Source organism: Carassius gibelio, chromosome B17 (assembly GCF_023724105.1).
Source record: "Carassius gibelio isolate Cgi1373 ecotype wild population from Czech Republic chromosome B17, carGib1.2-hapl.c, whole genome shotgun sequence".
NCBI classification, from domain to species: Eukaryota; Metazoa; Chordata; class Actinopteri; order Cypriniformes; family Cyprinidae; genus Carassius; species Carassius gibelio.
Genome location: NC_068412.1, coordinates 26,039,836 through 26,054,104, shown reverse-complemented (window position 1 = coordinate 26,054,104; position 14,269 = coordinate 26,039,836). Strand labels below are relative to the sequence as shown.

The window sequence follows — 14,269 nt, the reverse complement described above, 5'->3', positions numbered from 1 at the left end:
TAACATAAGAACCATTTTCTTTGTTTTTTGTATAAAATTGAATGTGTCACATCTGGCCCTTAATGAATATTTACAATGCATATAAATCAAATTCATTTATTTACATGATGCATGATGCTTTCAAGCAATTAAAATAATCATTAATGATTTACCAAAGCACATGCTTGTTTTTCTTATTTTATGTCACAGATTTAACTGTAGCTAGAATTGTAGAATTTTTAGTGAATCATTTTTCTATTTGCATACGGTTTAGAAGTATTTAAATGAATAATAAAGATGAATATGGTAATATTATTATAGCAATTAAATTCCTTACTAGATTCCTAAAGTTTATTTTGAGAAATTCACAAATTTTTGGTATTTATAAATATTTATATTATAATGTTTACCATTACAGATAAATAGTAATTGTATAAGATTTTTGAATCTTTTGGGTATTTATTTGATCTGAAAACACAATAAGAACAGTAATATTGTAAAATATTATTACGATTTAAAATTAGTGCTTTCTATTTGAATATATATTTTAAAATGTCAATTATTTCTGTGATCAAAGCTGAATTTTCAGCATCATTACTCCAGTCTTTAGTGTAAAATGATCCTTCAGAAATTATCTTTTATTAATTATCTTTTGTAACTTTATAAATGTCACAATTGCTCTCCCCCCTCCCCAAATAAATAAATCTAGCCAAAATTGTAAATGGAAGTATAAGATTTATAGAAAGCCCTTTATAATCAATACAACTACCAATATCTTTTAGTGACTTTTTGTGACCCATTATTAAAACAGTGAGAAGAGTGATCTCAGTATGTGTGTGTGTGTGTGTAAGTGAATGTGTGTGTGTGTGTGTGTGTGTAAGTGAGTGAGTGAGTCTGTGTGTGTGTGTTTGAGTGAGTGAGTGTGTGTGTGTGTGTGTGTGTGTGTGTGTGAGAGAGTAAGTGAGTGAGTGAGTGATTGTGTGTGTGTGTGGATGAGTGAGTGTGTGTGTGTGTCTGTGTGTGTGTTTGAGTGAGTAAGTGTGGGTGTGTGTTTGTGTGTGTGTGTGTGAGAGTGAATGTGTGTGTGAGTGAGTGAGTGAGTGTGTGTGTGTCTGTGTGTGTTTGAGTGAGTGAGTGTGGGTGTGTGTGTGTGTGTGTGTGTGTGAGAGTGAGTGAGTGATTGTGTGTGTGGGTGAGTGAGTGAATGTGTGTGTGAGTGAGTGAGTGAGTGAGTGAGTGAGTGTGTGTGTATGTGTGTGAGTGAGAGAGTGAGTGTGTGTGTGTGTGTGTGAGTGATTGGGTGTGTGTGTGTGTGAGTGAGTGAGTGAGTGAGTGAGTGAGTGAGTGAGTGTGTGTGTGTGAGTGATTGGGTGTGTGTGTGTGAGTGAATGAGTGAGTGAGTGAGTGAGTGAATGAGTGAGTGAGTGAGTGTGTGTGTGTGTGTGTGTGTGTGTGTGTGTCTCTCACTGTCACACTCCTGCAGCAGCTCGACGGCGGTGAGCAGCACGGCTCTGTGTTGAGGATCTCTGATGTTCAGCTCGTCCAGATCTTCCTCCTCCAACAGTTTAAACGTGTCCAGATCCTCATACCCATTGAACAGGAACGTGGGCATGTGCTCCTGCGGGACAGACAACCAGGCTTATGATCATTAACTCAAACTAAACTCAGTTTTGTTGCTGAAATAAAAAAAACCTCTCCATTAATGCTCAATTCAGCATTTTATTATACATTTTTAACTTACAAATAGTATAATTTATAATAGTTTGTTCGTAATATTAAAATAATACTGTGGTACACTTTGTAATAATAAATACAATACTATACCATTAAAATATTGCATCAAAAAGTGCCATAATTATGCAGTTAATTGAACAGAGTGTTATTGCGTTACTTTGAGATTGATGCGCTCCAGAAGCTCCTCCACAGAGGTCGGTTTAGGAGGGTGACTTTTCCTCCTCTTCTTCACACTGCGTTTGGGTTTCTCCTCTTCCTCGTTCAGAACATCCACGTAGATGAACTTAAACGTTCCCACTTTGTTGCTGAGGAGCCCCATCCACGTGCCCATGGGCGGCTTACTGATGATGTCGATCAGATCTCCTCTCTGGAAGAGCAAACACACGCTACAGACACAGAGCAACGGAAGCTGACGGTCAGTTGATTTCTGAGACCAGGCGTCTGACCTTGAGTTTGAGGGAGTCTGTGTCATACGGGCTCGGGGTGAAGTCTGTGTGGACCAGCGCTCGGCCACAGAAAGGTCCTCTGTACGGAAGCTCGTCTTCATCAGCGTCCTCTGATTTCACACTCTCACGGTTACTGGTGGACGAGTCTGTGGTGCTGACCGTCTGACCACCTGCAAAACAACTCCTGCTTTACTGACACTGACCATCAACCACCTGGGATATATTTGTTTACTATATCGTGTCTGATATTTTCAGATAAAGCAGATAAACTCACTCATGGAGCTCTGTCCGCTGAGGGAGCTCCTCAAACTCTCCACCGATCCTCCGGCCTTGAGTTTGGGTTTCTCCAGAGAGTCTGTGTCTGAATGAGGAGACTGTGGGCTGCTGGGAGCTCGGCTCGGGCTCGACTGAGAGTCACAGAGAAAAACAACACACTGAAATCAATTCAACTGCCAAAAGAGGGCGCCAGATGCTTACAAATGAAGCTGTGTTTAAAGGGTTAATATGTCATTTGCTTCCACCATAAATGCTGTGGCTTATTTTTTTTTTATCTGGGGCAGTCAGCAAGCGCTTCTCATAATTAGTAATTTACAAATTACTGTCTTAGCAAGTTCAGCATGACAAATTTGCTATATTTTCCAGTCTTTCCAGTGTCTTGCATTAAGAATTCATCTATATCAAACAATCACCTGCTCCGATGGAGAGCAATTATATTTCTTGGATATGCGTTTCCTCATGGTCTCTTTAACAGATTTCACCTTCTTCCCCAGAGAGACACGGGAAGGTGTTGGAGATCTGGACGCGTCTCTCATGCTGATATCACCGTTTTCATTCTGGAGGACAGAAAAAACCATTATGCATCTTAATCTTCTCAAATGATAAGGATGGCATGGAATAAGTCTGTCATAAATATATCTGAACAGATTTTATGAATTATTTTGCACATTTACAATGTGTCCTTACTGTGGGCTCGCAGCCGCTGTTGCTCATGTACACAGATTGGCTTGTGAGATCAAATCCTCCAAAGCTGCAGGTCCTCTGTGACACAACAAGAGTTAGTGTTATATCTCTACATTGAAATCCTGGCATACAATTTACACTTTCACTGAATAAATACTTCCTCACACAAAGTTATCATATGACAAGTTTTTTGTTATTTTGGTGCTTGACGTCCTCCTGGGACAAATAAAATAAAATATAAAATAATAAATCAGGTTATAGTTTGCTTCAGATAAACAAATGAACACAAAACAAATCAAATACAAGCACTGCAATATATAAAACAAAAACATAACAAAATATAGAAAATTTGAAAATGAATTAAATGAAATGAAATAAAATAAAATATGGAATGATAAAATACACATAAATAAAATCATAAAATATATATGTACAAAAAGAAAAATAGTATACAAAATAATAACAATAATAACAAAAAAATAATAAAATTAAATTAAAAAATAAATAAAAAAAAGTAAAGTAAAGTAAAGTAAAGTAAAGTAAAGTAAAGTAAAGTAAAGTAAAGTAAAGTAAAGTAAAATAAAATAAAATAAAATAAAATAAAATAAAATAGCAGTGGTAGCACTCACTCCATGGTAGTTAGAAGGGCTCAGGGCTCGTCTCATCTCCCCATCCGTCACGGAGCGGGACAACCTGTGCTCGACCTCACCGTCTGCCTCAGAGAAGGAGGATCCGCTGCCTGCGTCCAGCCCAGAAACTGCTCCGCCGGGTCCCATCATGGGCTCCAGACCCTGACTGCTGCTGGACTTACTGAAGACCATCAAGAGCTTGTGGCTGCTGTAGGTGTCTAAGCTGCTGGAGGAGGGAGACGTGGTCAGACTGTCCGAGTCTCTGTCCAGAGACAGCTGTTTATGAAGCACGGAGCTCAGACCATCACCCTGGGACACGGCCAGACGCTTGTGCACCCCAGAGTACAGAGAGACGCCCTCCTCGCCCGACTGAAGCACTTCAGGACTCACAGGGTCTGGATGGGAACACATAAAATCTTAGTTGATCCCATTCATTTTTTTTAATACACATACCTGATTTCAGTGTGAACAATTCATCTTTGCAAATTCTAGTTTTTTCTAGGCTTTGTAATCCTTCATCAAATGAAGCTGGAGGTTTATGAAATACATTCACCCCTTACCAATTGAGCCTTGTTTTTTGGCCTCGTCAATTCTAATGAGCTTCTTTCTCACACGTCGAGTTGAATTGACAAGTTTATGAAGTCGACGAAAGGTGACGGACTCTTCCAGCTCATCTTCAGACTGTATGGGATCAGGAAGAGAAAACTGGTTACTACTGATGAAAACACAGTAAAATAAAATATTAACAAAACAAAATAAATATATAATGAAACAAAAAACTATATAAAAGAGTCAAATATAAAATATTAAAACATAAAAATCATAAAAAAGACAGTAAAATAAAATAAAATATTTTTTTTAGCAAATGGCTTACCACTGATAAACACACAGAAAAATAAAAATAAAATAAAAACTAAATAATACAAAATATAAAAATATCAATAACAAACATAAAACAATGTAAAATACAGAATAAAATAATATAAAACAAAAATAATCAAACAAATGAAAATAAAACATTAGATGCATTCAAATAACAAAAGAAAAAATAAAAGAAAATATAAGAAAAGAAAATATAAGAAAATAAAAGTTTATACCATATACAAGGTAAAAGGTCCATTCAGAGACTTTACATGTAATGGAAAGTATTTTGACTCATTATTGACCACATACTTTCAGTGGTCTTCAGCATATGGTAAACCAAAAATCCCCCGTATGGAAACTATTAAAAATAGAAGACTTGTGAACTGAATAGAAATACTCTCAATCTCTTGAAATTCAACAGCTACAGTTCTCGTCCCGCAGCGCTTGTGCTCCAGACAGGACTGATTCTTCAGATCAGAAGTGATCAGACACACCGTTTTCAGCTACTAGACCATAACACAGGTGAAGAAATCCCACAGTCACACTCTCAGCCACATCTAGAGACCAGAATATCACAGAGACAGAGGGCGCAGGACTCATTTCTAGCTTATTTTCAGCAGGTGGAGCAGCCTGTATTTCTCAGAATCATCTGTTTTAACAGCAGACAGCTGCGAGCCCAGAAACCACATGCAGAAGAGACAGACACATCTCAACTATAATTACCCCATCATTTACAGTTAACACTTATAATACAGAATAGCACGTGTCTGACAGCAGGTGCGGCTCTCGCCACACTTCAGACCCATAAAACATCACAGGACCTGAAATAAACCAGGGGAAATGTCAAATCCAGTCAGTGTGAGACCATTAGGGTCTGAGTGTTTGCTAAAGTCTGCTATAAACGACTCTTGTGTGAGAGTCTTTGAACTGAAGTATTTCAGCGGGTGGGATTTTACGCAACTGGCATCTGTAAAATTCAAGCAGAGAAAGTCAAACTATTGTCATCGATGAAAAGACTGTAATAACTGCTCATATTTTGGACGTGTTGGGAAACATGTCTCAGCATGCTGAATTCCTCACATAAAAGCTTTTATTCAGCAAGGATGCATTAAATTGATCAAAAATGTCAGTAAAGGGATTTTATGATGTCACAAAAGTTTTCTATTTTAAATAAATGCTGTTCTTTTGAACTTTCCGTATCCATGCATGGTATGTGCATGCACAAAACACATGTTATTACCATGCAATATCATAACATTATTCAATAAGTGACATTATATGCTGAAATTCAGTTTAAATATCCACAAACAAGTTTGTGACCTAAAGCCTGGTAAAGAGGAACATTATGATATATTTCACAAAATAAACATCCAGACTAGATTTATTATTAACATGTCATTCTGGTTTCCACACATGCTCTAGAGCAGCTGAATGCATTGCATCTGGCTCTTTCAATGTGCATCTATAGTATTTCTTTCATTAAATGCTGTAAAATTTAACCTTTATTAAATGCTGCAGGACGATGCAGATGCAAACATTTTTCTGCATGCAAAAAATGCATAAACAGTGGCTCTGTCCAGTGGAACTGGTGGAATGGATCCTGCATCCGAGAGCCTTAATCACACAATCCCTGCACAAAAGAGCTGTGGGCCGCTGAAGAGAGCGCAGCCCTGCATTCAACCGGCCAAAAATGCACAATGGGGGGGTTACAGCATTAAGGGGATGAATGGGACCCCGCCTGGAGGCCCAGAGGGGCCGGGGATCACATCTAGGACATGACGGGGGGATGGAGGGGTGACAAATTCCACGGGTAGCGGTGAAAACCCTGCAGGGAGTGTCTGTAGACAGAAGATCCGCCAATAAACAAGTTCATCACAACAAACACGGCTAATGGATATTCAGGTCTTCCACTTGGCTTTGAGGGACCTGGATTGTCAAGAGAAGCTGTCATTAGCAAACGCAGAAAGTGACTGGGAAACTTACGTTACAGTAGGATTCGGTCATGGAGGGACTGGGTGTGTTTGTCCAGTCGGTCGTGTCCACGCTGTTGGACTGCTTGTTCTGCGCTTCATACTCTTTCAGCTGAGGGATCAGGGAAAAAAACATCCTCAGTGGTGGACAGTTACAAAGTTACTAGCTACAGTAACAAACCAGAACTGTTTAAGCCTTTTGAAATACTTCAATTACATTTGTGGTCAAATATTACAATAATTATACAATTATAATTAACGTACATGCATCTTTCACACCACTGTAACAGATATTAAACTAATTTGTTTGCACAGTGTTGTTTTCAAATATGCATCATGCTTCATGTGTCAGTAGATTGTATATTATTTGTTACCGCATATTTAAACAATTTTTGTTTTCCTTAATTCTTCTAAAAATATATGGTATACTTTTTTTCCACACCTGAATTATCAGCACTTTAACTTAATATTTTAGTACAGTATACTGAAGTTTTGGTAATAAAACAAAGTTTGCTTGTATGCAAATCAATACATATTAAAAAGGCAGCCTGACTAATCTGACTGGTGCTGAATAAAATAAATAATAAAGTTTAATGATCAGTACTTTTTACTCTTAATAATCAGGAATGTTTTTACTTTTGACACTGAGTACTTATTTTGAAGTAATATTTTATATTTAATCTTTTGAACTGCTTGATTTGTGGACTTGGTCCTTCACTAATGCATCAGATTAGGGAAGTAAAAAAGGTTGTGAACTCATTCGTACCCGAGCCAGAGCCTCCTCCACTGTGATCATCTTTTCCTTCACCATCATCATCAGCTGGATGCGTTCTTCATCACTCATCGTGATCTCACTGGCCACGAAGCCCAGGTCCTCTCCTGTGAACCAGAGGTCAAAGGTCATGTGTATTATATAAAGCAGTATTTTATAAATTCAAATGGAATTGAGATTAGAAATGGGTGAGGAACCTTTCGGTGTCGCTCGAATGCTCCCTTTCTGTGCCTTGCGGAAGTTTTGCCAGAACGATTTGTTTTTCTTTCTGTCCCATTTTCCTGCTGTTAGAGACAGTTTTAAACTCAGTGTATGTCTGAAGAGGTATTTCTTGAGATATAGAGTCAAAAAAATAGGAATAAATAACATTTGAAGATATATTCAGTAGGGATGTAACGATTCACTCAACTCACGATTTGATTCATGATTTTGATTTCATGATTCGATTCACAATTAATTTTTTTACAAAATGAGATTTAAGACAAATAAATTAAACGTATCCTTTTATTATTGCTTGGATAAAATAATGCTTATTTCTTTGTGAAATTGAAATATAACACTATAATAATATACTAATATAGAACTTGAATATCATTGCTCTTTTGTTGGTTTTGATCGCCTCTATTGTCCTCATTTGTAAGTCGCTTTGGATAAAGCATCTGCTAAATGACTACATTTAAATATAATGTAAATGTAAATAACAAAACTAAACTGAAATTTAAAAAAAAGCCCCAAATCAAATAAAAAATATCTGCATGAAACAGAAACAGCAGACGTGGCGCTTAAAGCGTTTCATTGGTTACCGCTGTAAACAAAGCAGCTCTGCACTTATGAACTTTAATATGCTTTATACAAAGGCAAGATTAAAAAAAGAACATCTAAACTTTTCTAAAGACAGTTAGTTCCCCTCAGACATGTATTCATATAAACTCCTACCCCTAAATTAATAGCGATTTGTTTAACATCTCAACTGACGAAAATGTTCATTAGAAAATTGTACATTCACTCTTGACTTTTCCAGGCCTTGAAATCACTATTTATACTCCCACTGACAGTGTGAACCCCGATTTGACTCATTTTTATACAATCAAACAAACAATACAGTACTAACCAGATCCGTCTTCAGAGCTGGACTTGTTCATTGATTGCCTGCAAGAAGAAATTAAAACACAAATGCAAATGCAAACTCCAGCAAAAGCGTCTCCATCAAAACATGCTCACACCGTGTCTCATCTCACTTGCTCTCCCATATTATTCTCTTCATTTTCAGCACCTATCCATTGATTTGTAGTAATGTGTCTGTGTGCTAGCTGCAGGGCAGTGGATTCGACTTTGTCTGTCAGAGCACATAGAGACCCATGCTGCTGTCGGCTGTTACAACACACCTCACAAGCAACAATGGAGGCTTTTCAACGCACCGGAGGGGTTTTAGAGCGACAGAGCGCTCACATGGCCAGTGAATTCCTCTCCCTCTCTCTTTATGTGTCTTTCTCTCAGCTGACGCATGCCTCTGATGTTAGCATGCACCCGAGCTCTCAGGTAGAGCAACGTAGGGCAGATATATGAGAAAATGTATTTTACCCCTGCATGTTCAGTACAACAATTATTAGTAATGATACTATCAATAAGCATGTGGTATGTGAATATTCTACTGTTCAAAAGTTTGGGATTAACAAGATTTTATAACATTTTTGTTCTTTTGCTCAACAAGGATGCATTCATTTGATCAAAAATACAGTAACAAATATTACAATTCATATACAAAATATTTTTTTTTATATTGTAATATATTTTAAAATGTATTTTGATGCAAAGCTGAATTTCACATGATGAAATGTTACATTATCCTTAAAAAATCATTGTAATATGCTGATTTGCTATAAAAAAATTTTTTTTTTGGTTTTTAAATAAGTTCAAAAGAACATTATAAATGTCTTTACTGTCACTTTTGATCAATCTATTGCATCCATGATGAATACAAGTTTTAATTTCTCTGATTCCAAACTTTTGAGCAGTAGTGTATATAACGTACAATTTTGTCTACTCTAATTACTATGAATTATTTTTTAAGCTATTTATTAAATTTTAAAAAGCAATAAACTTTCAAAGGCATTACAATAATTTGATCATTTTTAATTATGGTAGAATAATTGTATTTGGTCTTTTTTTGGTTTATTGTTTATTTCACAATAGCTTTGACTGTAGCTCATCCACAAGAATCTGTTTTATATTGTTTCGTTTCATGAATCAGTTGAAATTGGGAATTCTGAAACTAAACTGACTCGTGCATTACGTGTATTAACATGCTGATGGTGGCGATTCAGATTATATCTCATCCGGTGCACAATGGAAGGAAGGAAACGGAGAAATGAAGAATTAAGAGGTCAATAGGAAATGCATGCATCATCCCCAATATCCCGGATGCGTTTCATTGTTGTCTAGTAACTCTCAGACCTTCTTTGTCTCATTTAAGTACGTCTAGGAATTCAAAATACCCCATTTCTGGTTATCAGATCAGTTCTAATGGAATCTTAAACATCGGTGACTAGAAAGTCCCTTAGTCCTGTTCTTGGAACAAGAATTTGCAAAGACTGGATGAGAAATACTAAAAATGCAGAAACGCACACATACCTTCTCTCCACCTCAGGTGTGGACACGGCGCTAGACAGACCCAGTGACTCCTGGGAGGACAAATAAAGACATTTCAGACTCTTAACAACAAATAAAGATGACACTATTGGTGTCTTTCCCATGAAAGCACAGCTTCCTGGACGGGTCATTCATTACCCACCTGGATTTCCAGCCGCAGCTGAAGGGATGTTGTTGATTCAGCCTTTCCCTGAGAAACAGTCATACAGCGGATTAAATGACAAACTCTTCACTCCTTATTCTGTGGTAACTGTTATCTAGCTGAACCAAATGACACATCTAAACATCATTTTCATTGTGGAACTTCTTGCTCTTTTGAAATATTAGACTACTTGAAAAGTTTAGTTTTTGGAAAAATTGTGATTGTGAACACTTTTATTCAGCAATGAAGCACTGAATTCGGTAACATTTACAGTAAATTCATTGTACCAAAAAAAAAAAAAAAAAAAAAATCTGCCATTTTTAACTTTGTATTCATTAAAACAATCCAGAAAGAATAAATTGCATCATGGTTTGCACAAAAAATTTGTATTAATTAATAATAAGAAACATTATTTTGAGCAGCAAATCAGCTATGAGAATGATTTCTGAAGATCATGTGACTCTGAAGACTGGAGGAATGATGCTGAAAATACAACTGCGCATCACAGGAATAAATTATACTTTAAATATATTCAAATAGAAAATCATTTTAAATCATAATACTATTTCACAACATTTTTTCTGTATTTTTCATCAAACAAATGCAGACTGACTTTCAAAAACGTTAGCCAATCTCAAACTTTTTAACAGTAGCGTAAGTGGACTCCACTGAAAAAGAAACATACAATACGGCGTAAATAGAGGCTCATGTGAGGTTTGTTTTACCGTCTCTGCTTCTTGAGTGACTCTGCGTTTGCGTAACTCCTCCATTCGGTCACACACTTCGCTGTAGGACGTGCTGTAATACTCTGAATACTCTTGGGCCAGATCCTCGATGTTAGCCAGAGAGCCATCCTACAACACACACAAACAATAAAACCATTATCTGCAGCCTGAAAACAGCAGTGAAGAGAAAACTGTGACGTATATCCAGTGCTCAGACCAAACAACACTGGAAAGAGCAGGCTTGGGCCTTTGAAAGCTGCTTCAGATAGACTCTAATCAACCTCTATGGATGTGGTTATGATGTGTGTATTGATGTTCTGGCTGGTCAGGAGAAATCAGCTTTCGCTCAGCATGTCTTCCTGCTATTGTAAGACACACTGAGACGTGACCTCTCTTGTTTACTCACTGGAGACCCAGAGGGCAAAGCATCATCTCAAGATCTGCAAGCTCATCTCCTAAAAATTTCCCCTTGAATATTTTTAATACACTGAAGTTTTAGTCAACTATGTCACCATATAAACATGATCAACTATACACTTGGCTGGTGATGGGAAAGGTTTGGGATGCAGGGATTCCAGCAAAATGATAAGAACCTGCTTTAAAGCAGACAAATAAATATGGAGCATATACGTTAAATGATGTGACAACAATGTTAAATAATTATCCTGTATATACTTCCAGTACAAAATCCCTCGGTTGGTTAGAATTGCTTATAAAATGACTCATGGGACAAACAAAACACACTTGACATTTACAAAGCTGCTTGGTCTTATTTTTTATATTATTCAAGTGAACTGTCATCAACATATCAAGTGTCACATCCCCAGGCTTAAAATTAAATAACAAATAAAATGTGGCATTAAACACAAATAAATCCATATGCCTTCACTAAATATTATACAAAGACAAAATAAAAAACTAATCTAAAAATACTAATGCTTAAAAACCTAAAAAGAACTTAAATAGATATACAGTATAAATAGACACTAAACATCCACACAATAATACTGATATTCACAAGAATAAATAAGTTAGCAAGTTAGTAAGTAAATAATAAAATAGAATAAAATAAAATAAAATAGAATAAAATAAAATAGAATAAAATAAAATAAAATAAAATAAAATAAAATAAAATAAAATAAAATAAAATAAAAATAAATAAAAAAATCTCTTTCTGGAAGATACCAAAAATAAAAATTCCCAAGCTTACCAAGATATTCATGAGGTCTGTCCATACATGTGAAAAACTGTCTGGTGGGCTCAAATCCCCACAAATTTCTTGATCAGTGTTTGCTTCACTATCCATAGTCAAAATTATAATCTACTGCTCCAAATATAAAACTGGGTTTTAAAGACACATCCTCACAGACAACGATAAAGCCAAAATGATGTTCATCCCGTCTTCAAATGAGAAAAACATAATGCACCACTCATGGGTAAAATATTAAAGAGAAAGTATAGCAATCCAGAACACTCCTGCTGTCCAACAATGACATGCACAAATATATATAACAGCCAGTTAGAATCAAACGGCATGGGATCCAGCACTCATATAAACAGCAGTCAATTTAACGGATTAAAAACAGAACAGAGCTGAGAGACGAGAACTATATAACTGGCTTTTAATACGGTCCAGTTGGAGTGCAGAAGCCCTGAAGGATCCCGGGAGCGCACCTGTGTGTTGATGGCTGATGATTACAGACACTGAGCAGTTTATTGAGTCTGATTAATATTCACAGACCGAGCTGCGCTGTGCTGGAGGAAGTGACACGTCCAAACTGACTTGGCTCAGATTTACACACATCAATGAGCCATTCAACAGCCAGACCGCCTCGGAGGACATCAACAAGAAGAGTCATTATAAAAACAAACACAACAAGCTAAATAAGACGAGCATGAGATGAGCTTTAACTGATAAATAGGTCTGTATGTTAAGCATACAGTCATTTATTAGCACTGCTTCCAGTATCAATATTATTATCGTTCATACTTGAATGAATACTAAGTTATTTGACAAAAGGACAAGAGGTTTTATGCAGTTACTACTCTATGTGAACAGACTTTTGATTTTAACCACTTTACATGACTCACCCTAACAACCACAAAGCAATGCACTAAAGACTCAGAAAACCTTAGAAGTAACTACACAGCATTAGCTGATCACCTTAGCAACCGCTTAGAAATTCCCTGGCAACCAAACACAACAACCTAGCAACAAAAGTTGACAAACAACACTCGCATATTATTATTATAGTTTTTATTAATATTTGAAATTTGTTTCGTTTGCAATTTAATTTCCCCTAATTAGTAACTTTGTCTTTTTTTTTTTATTTTACCTTTTTTGTTAATCTATATACCTAATATATATTTCTATATATCTTTATTCATTTTTATTTCAGTTTTTGCTACCTCATGTTTAACTAAAAAGAACATTAGAAATGCTGCCTTAGCAACTAAAACAAAATAAAATTGGTACAGTTTTATTTTAGTTCATATTTTTTAAGCATTGAAAATGGATGCTCTGCAGTGAATGGGTGCCGTCAGAATGAGAGTCCGAACAGCTGATTAAAACATCACAATAATCCACAAGTAATCCACACCAAACTGTGAAAACAGAATCATCATTATGGTGTTTTAACTTTATTTTTCAGCTTGTGAATGATGCTTTAAAAACACATTAATGATGGATTTCTTTATGACAAACATTCAGCTTTTTCTTCACATGATGTTAACTGATGGACTGGAGTCCTGTGGATTACTTGTGGATTATTGTGATGTTTTTATCAGCTGTTTGGACTCTCATTCTGACGGCACCCATTCACTGTAGAGGATCCATTGGTGAGCAAGTGATACATATTTCAAATTTTCAAATGATGATGAAAAAAAAAAACTCATCTAGATCTTGGTTGGCCTGCGAACATCAATACAATAAGATCAGGTGCACCTTGACGACACACATATCGAAGCACTCGGTTTAAGACACTCATTCTGCTCCGTTATACTCATGCTGTGGTTTGTTTCTGTATTCTCACAGACACAATCTAAAAATAGAGCATCCGCTGTGAAACTCAGACCCACTGTTTGTATTTCTTTTTCCACAGTCCTCCAGAAATTTATGAAAATACATGGGAGATCTCTTTTCAAATAATCAAGCATGTCATGGTTTAGACAGCTAAACTGCAATTTGCTAAAAATGGCTCAAAATGCAGTGTCGTCTTCAAGAAAACGCTGTTATTTAATATGGACAGAGGCAGAGGAGATCAGAGGCACAGAATAGATTCTTATACTCGTGAGACGCTTCCTTCATCCGGCTGAAAACATGCACATTCCTCCACAGGGGTCTCGTGGTCACGCTCTCTGTGACTGGCTTGACTGTCCACGAAGAGAGAACCATTCACT

The 14,269-nt window shown here is 36.5% G+C and overlaps 1 protein-coding gene across 6 annotated transcripts in view; it reads right to left on the bottom strand.

Annotated features, from left to right (window-relative positions):
* Positions 1-14,269, bottom strand: part of LOC127976276 (SAM and SH3 domain-containing protein 1) — an 81,595-nt gene that overhangs the window by 5,775 nt on the left and 61,551 nt on the right. For 4 of the 6 annotated variants that reach the window (XM_052580583.1, XM_052580584.1, XM_052580585.1 and 1 more), the window contains 15 exons: positions 10,871-10,999; positions 10,146-10,193; positions 9,986-10,035; positions 8,466-8,503; positions 7,552-7,638; positions 7,349-7,461; positions 6,596-6,694; positions 4,309-4,429; positions 3,749-4,143; positions 3,123-3,197; positions 2,849-2,992; positions 2,434-2,566; positions 2,160-2,329; positions 1,871-2,080; positions 1,447-1,597 (listed from right to left, as the gene is read on the bottom strand). In XM_052580583.1, coding sequence (XP_052436543.1) covers positions 1,447-1,597; positions 1,871-2,080; positions 2,160-2,329; positions 2,434-2,566; positions 2,849-2,992; positions 3,123-3,197; positions 3,749-4,143; positions 4,309-4,429; positions 6,596-6,694; positions 7,349-7,461; positions 7,552-7,638; positions 8,466-8,503; positions 9,986-10,035; positions 10,146-10,193; positions 10,871-10,999 — 1,963 coding nt within the window. Of the gene's footprint in view, positions 1-1,446; positions 1,598-1,870; positions 2,081-2,159; positions 2,330-2,433; positions 2,567-2,848; positions 2,993-3,122; positions 3,198-3,748; positions 4,144-4,308; positions 4,430-6,595; positions 6,695-7,348; positions 7,462-7,551; positions 7,639-8,465; positions 8,504-9,985; positions 10,036-10,145; positions 10,194-10,870; positions 11,000-11,087; positions 11,227-12,080; positions 12,568-14,269 lie in introns of those variants that run through there. The other 2 variants (XM_052580587.1, XM_052580588.1) reach the window with 2 other exon arrangements.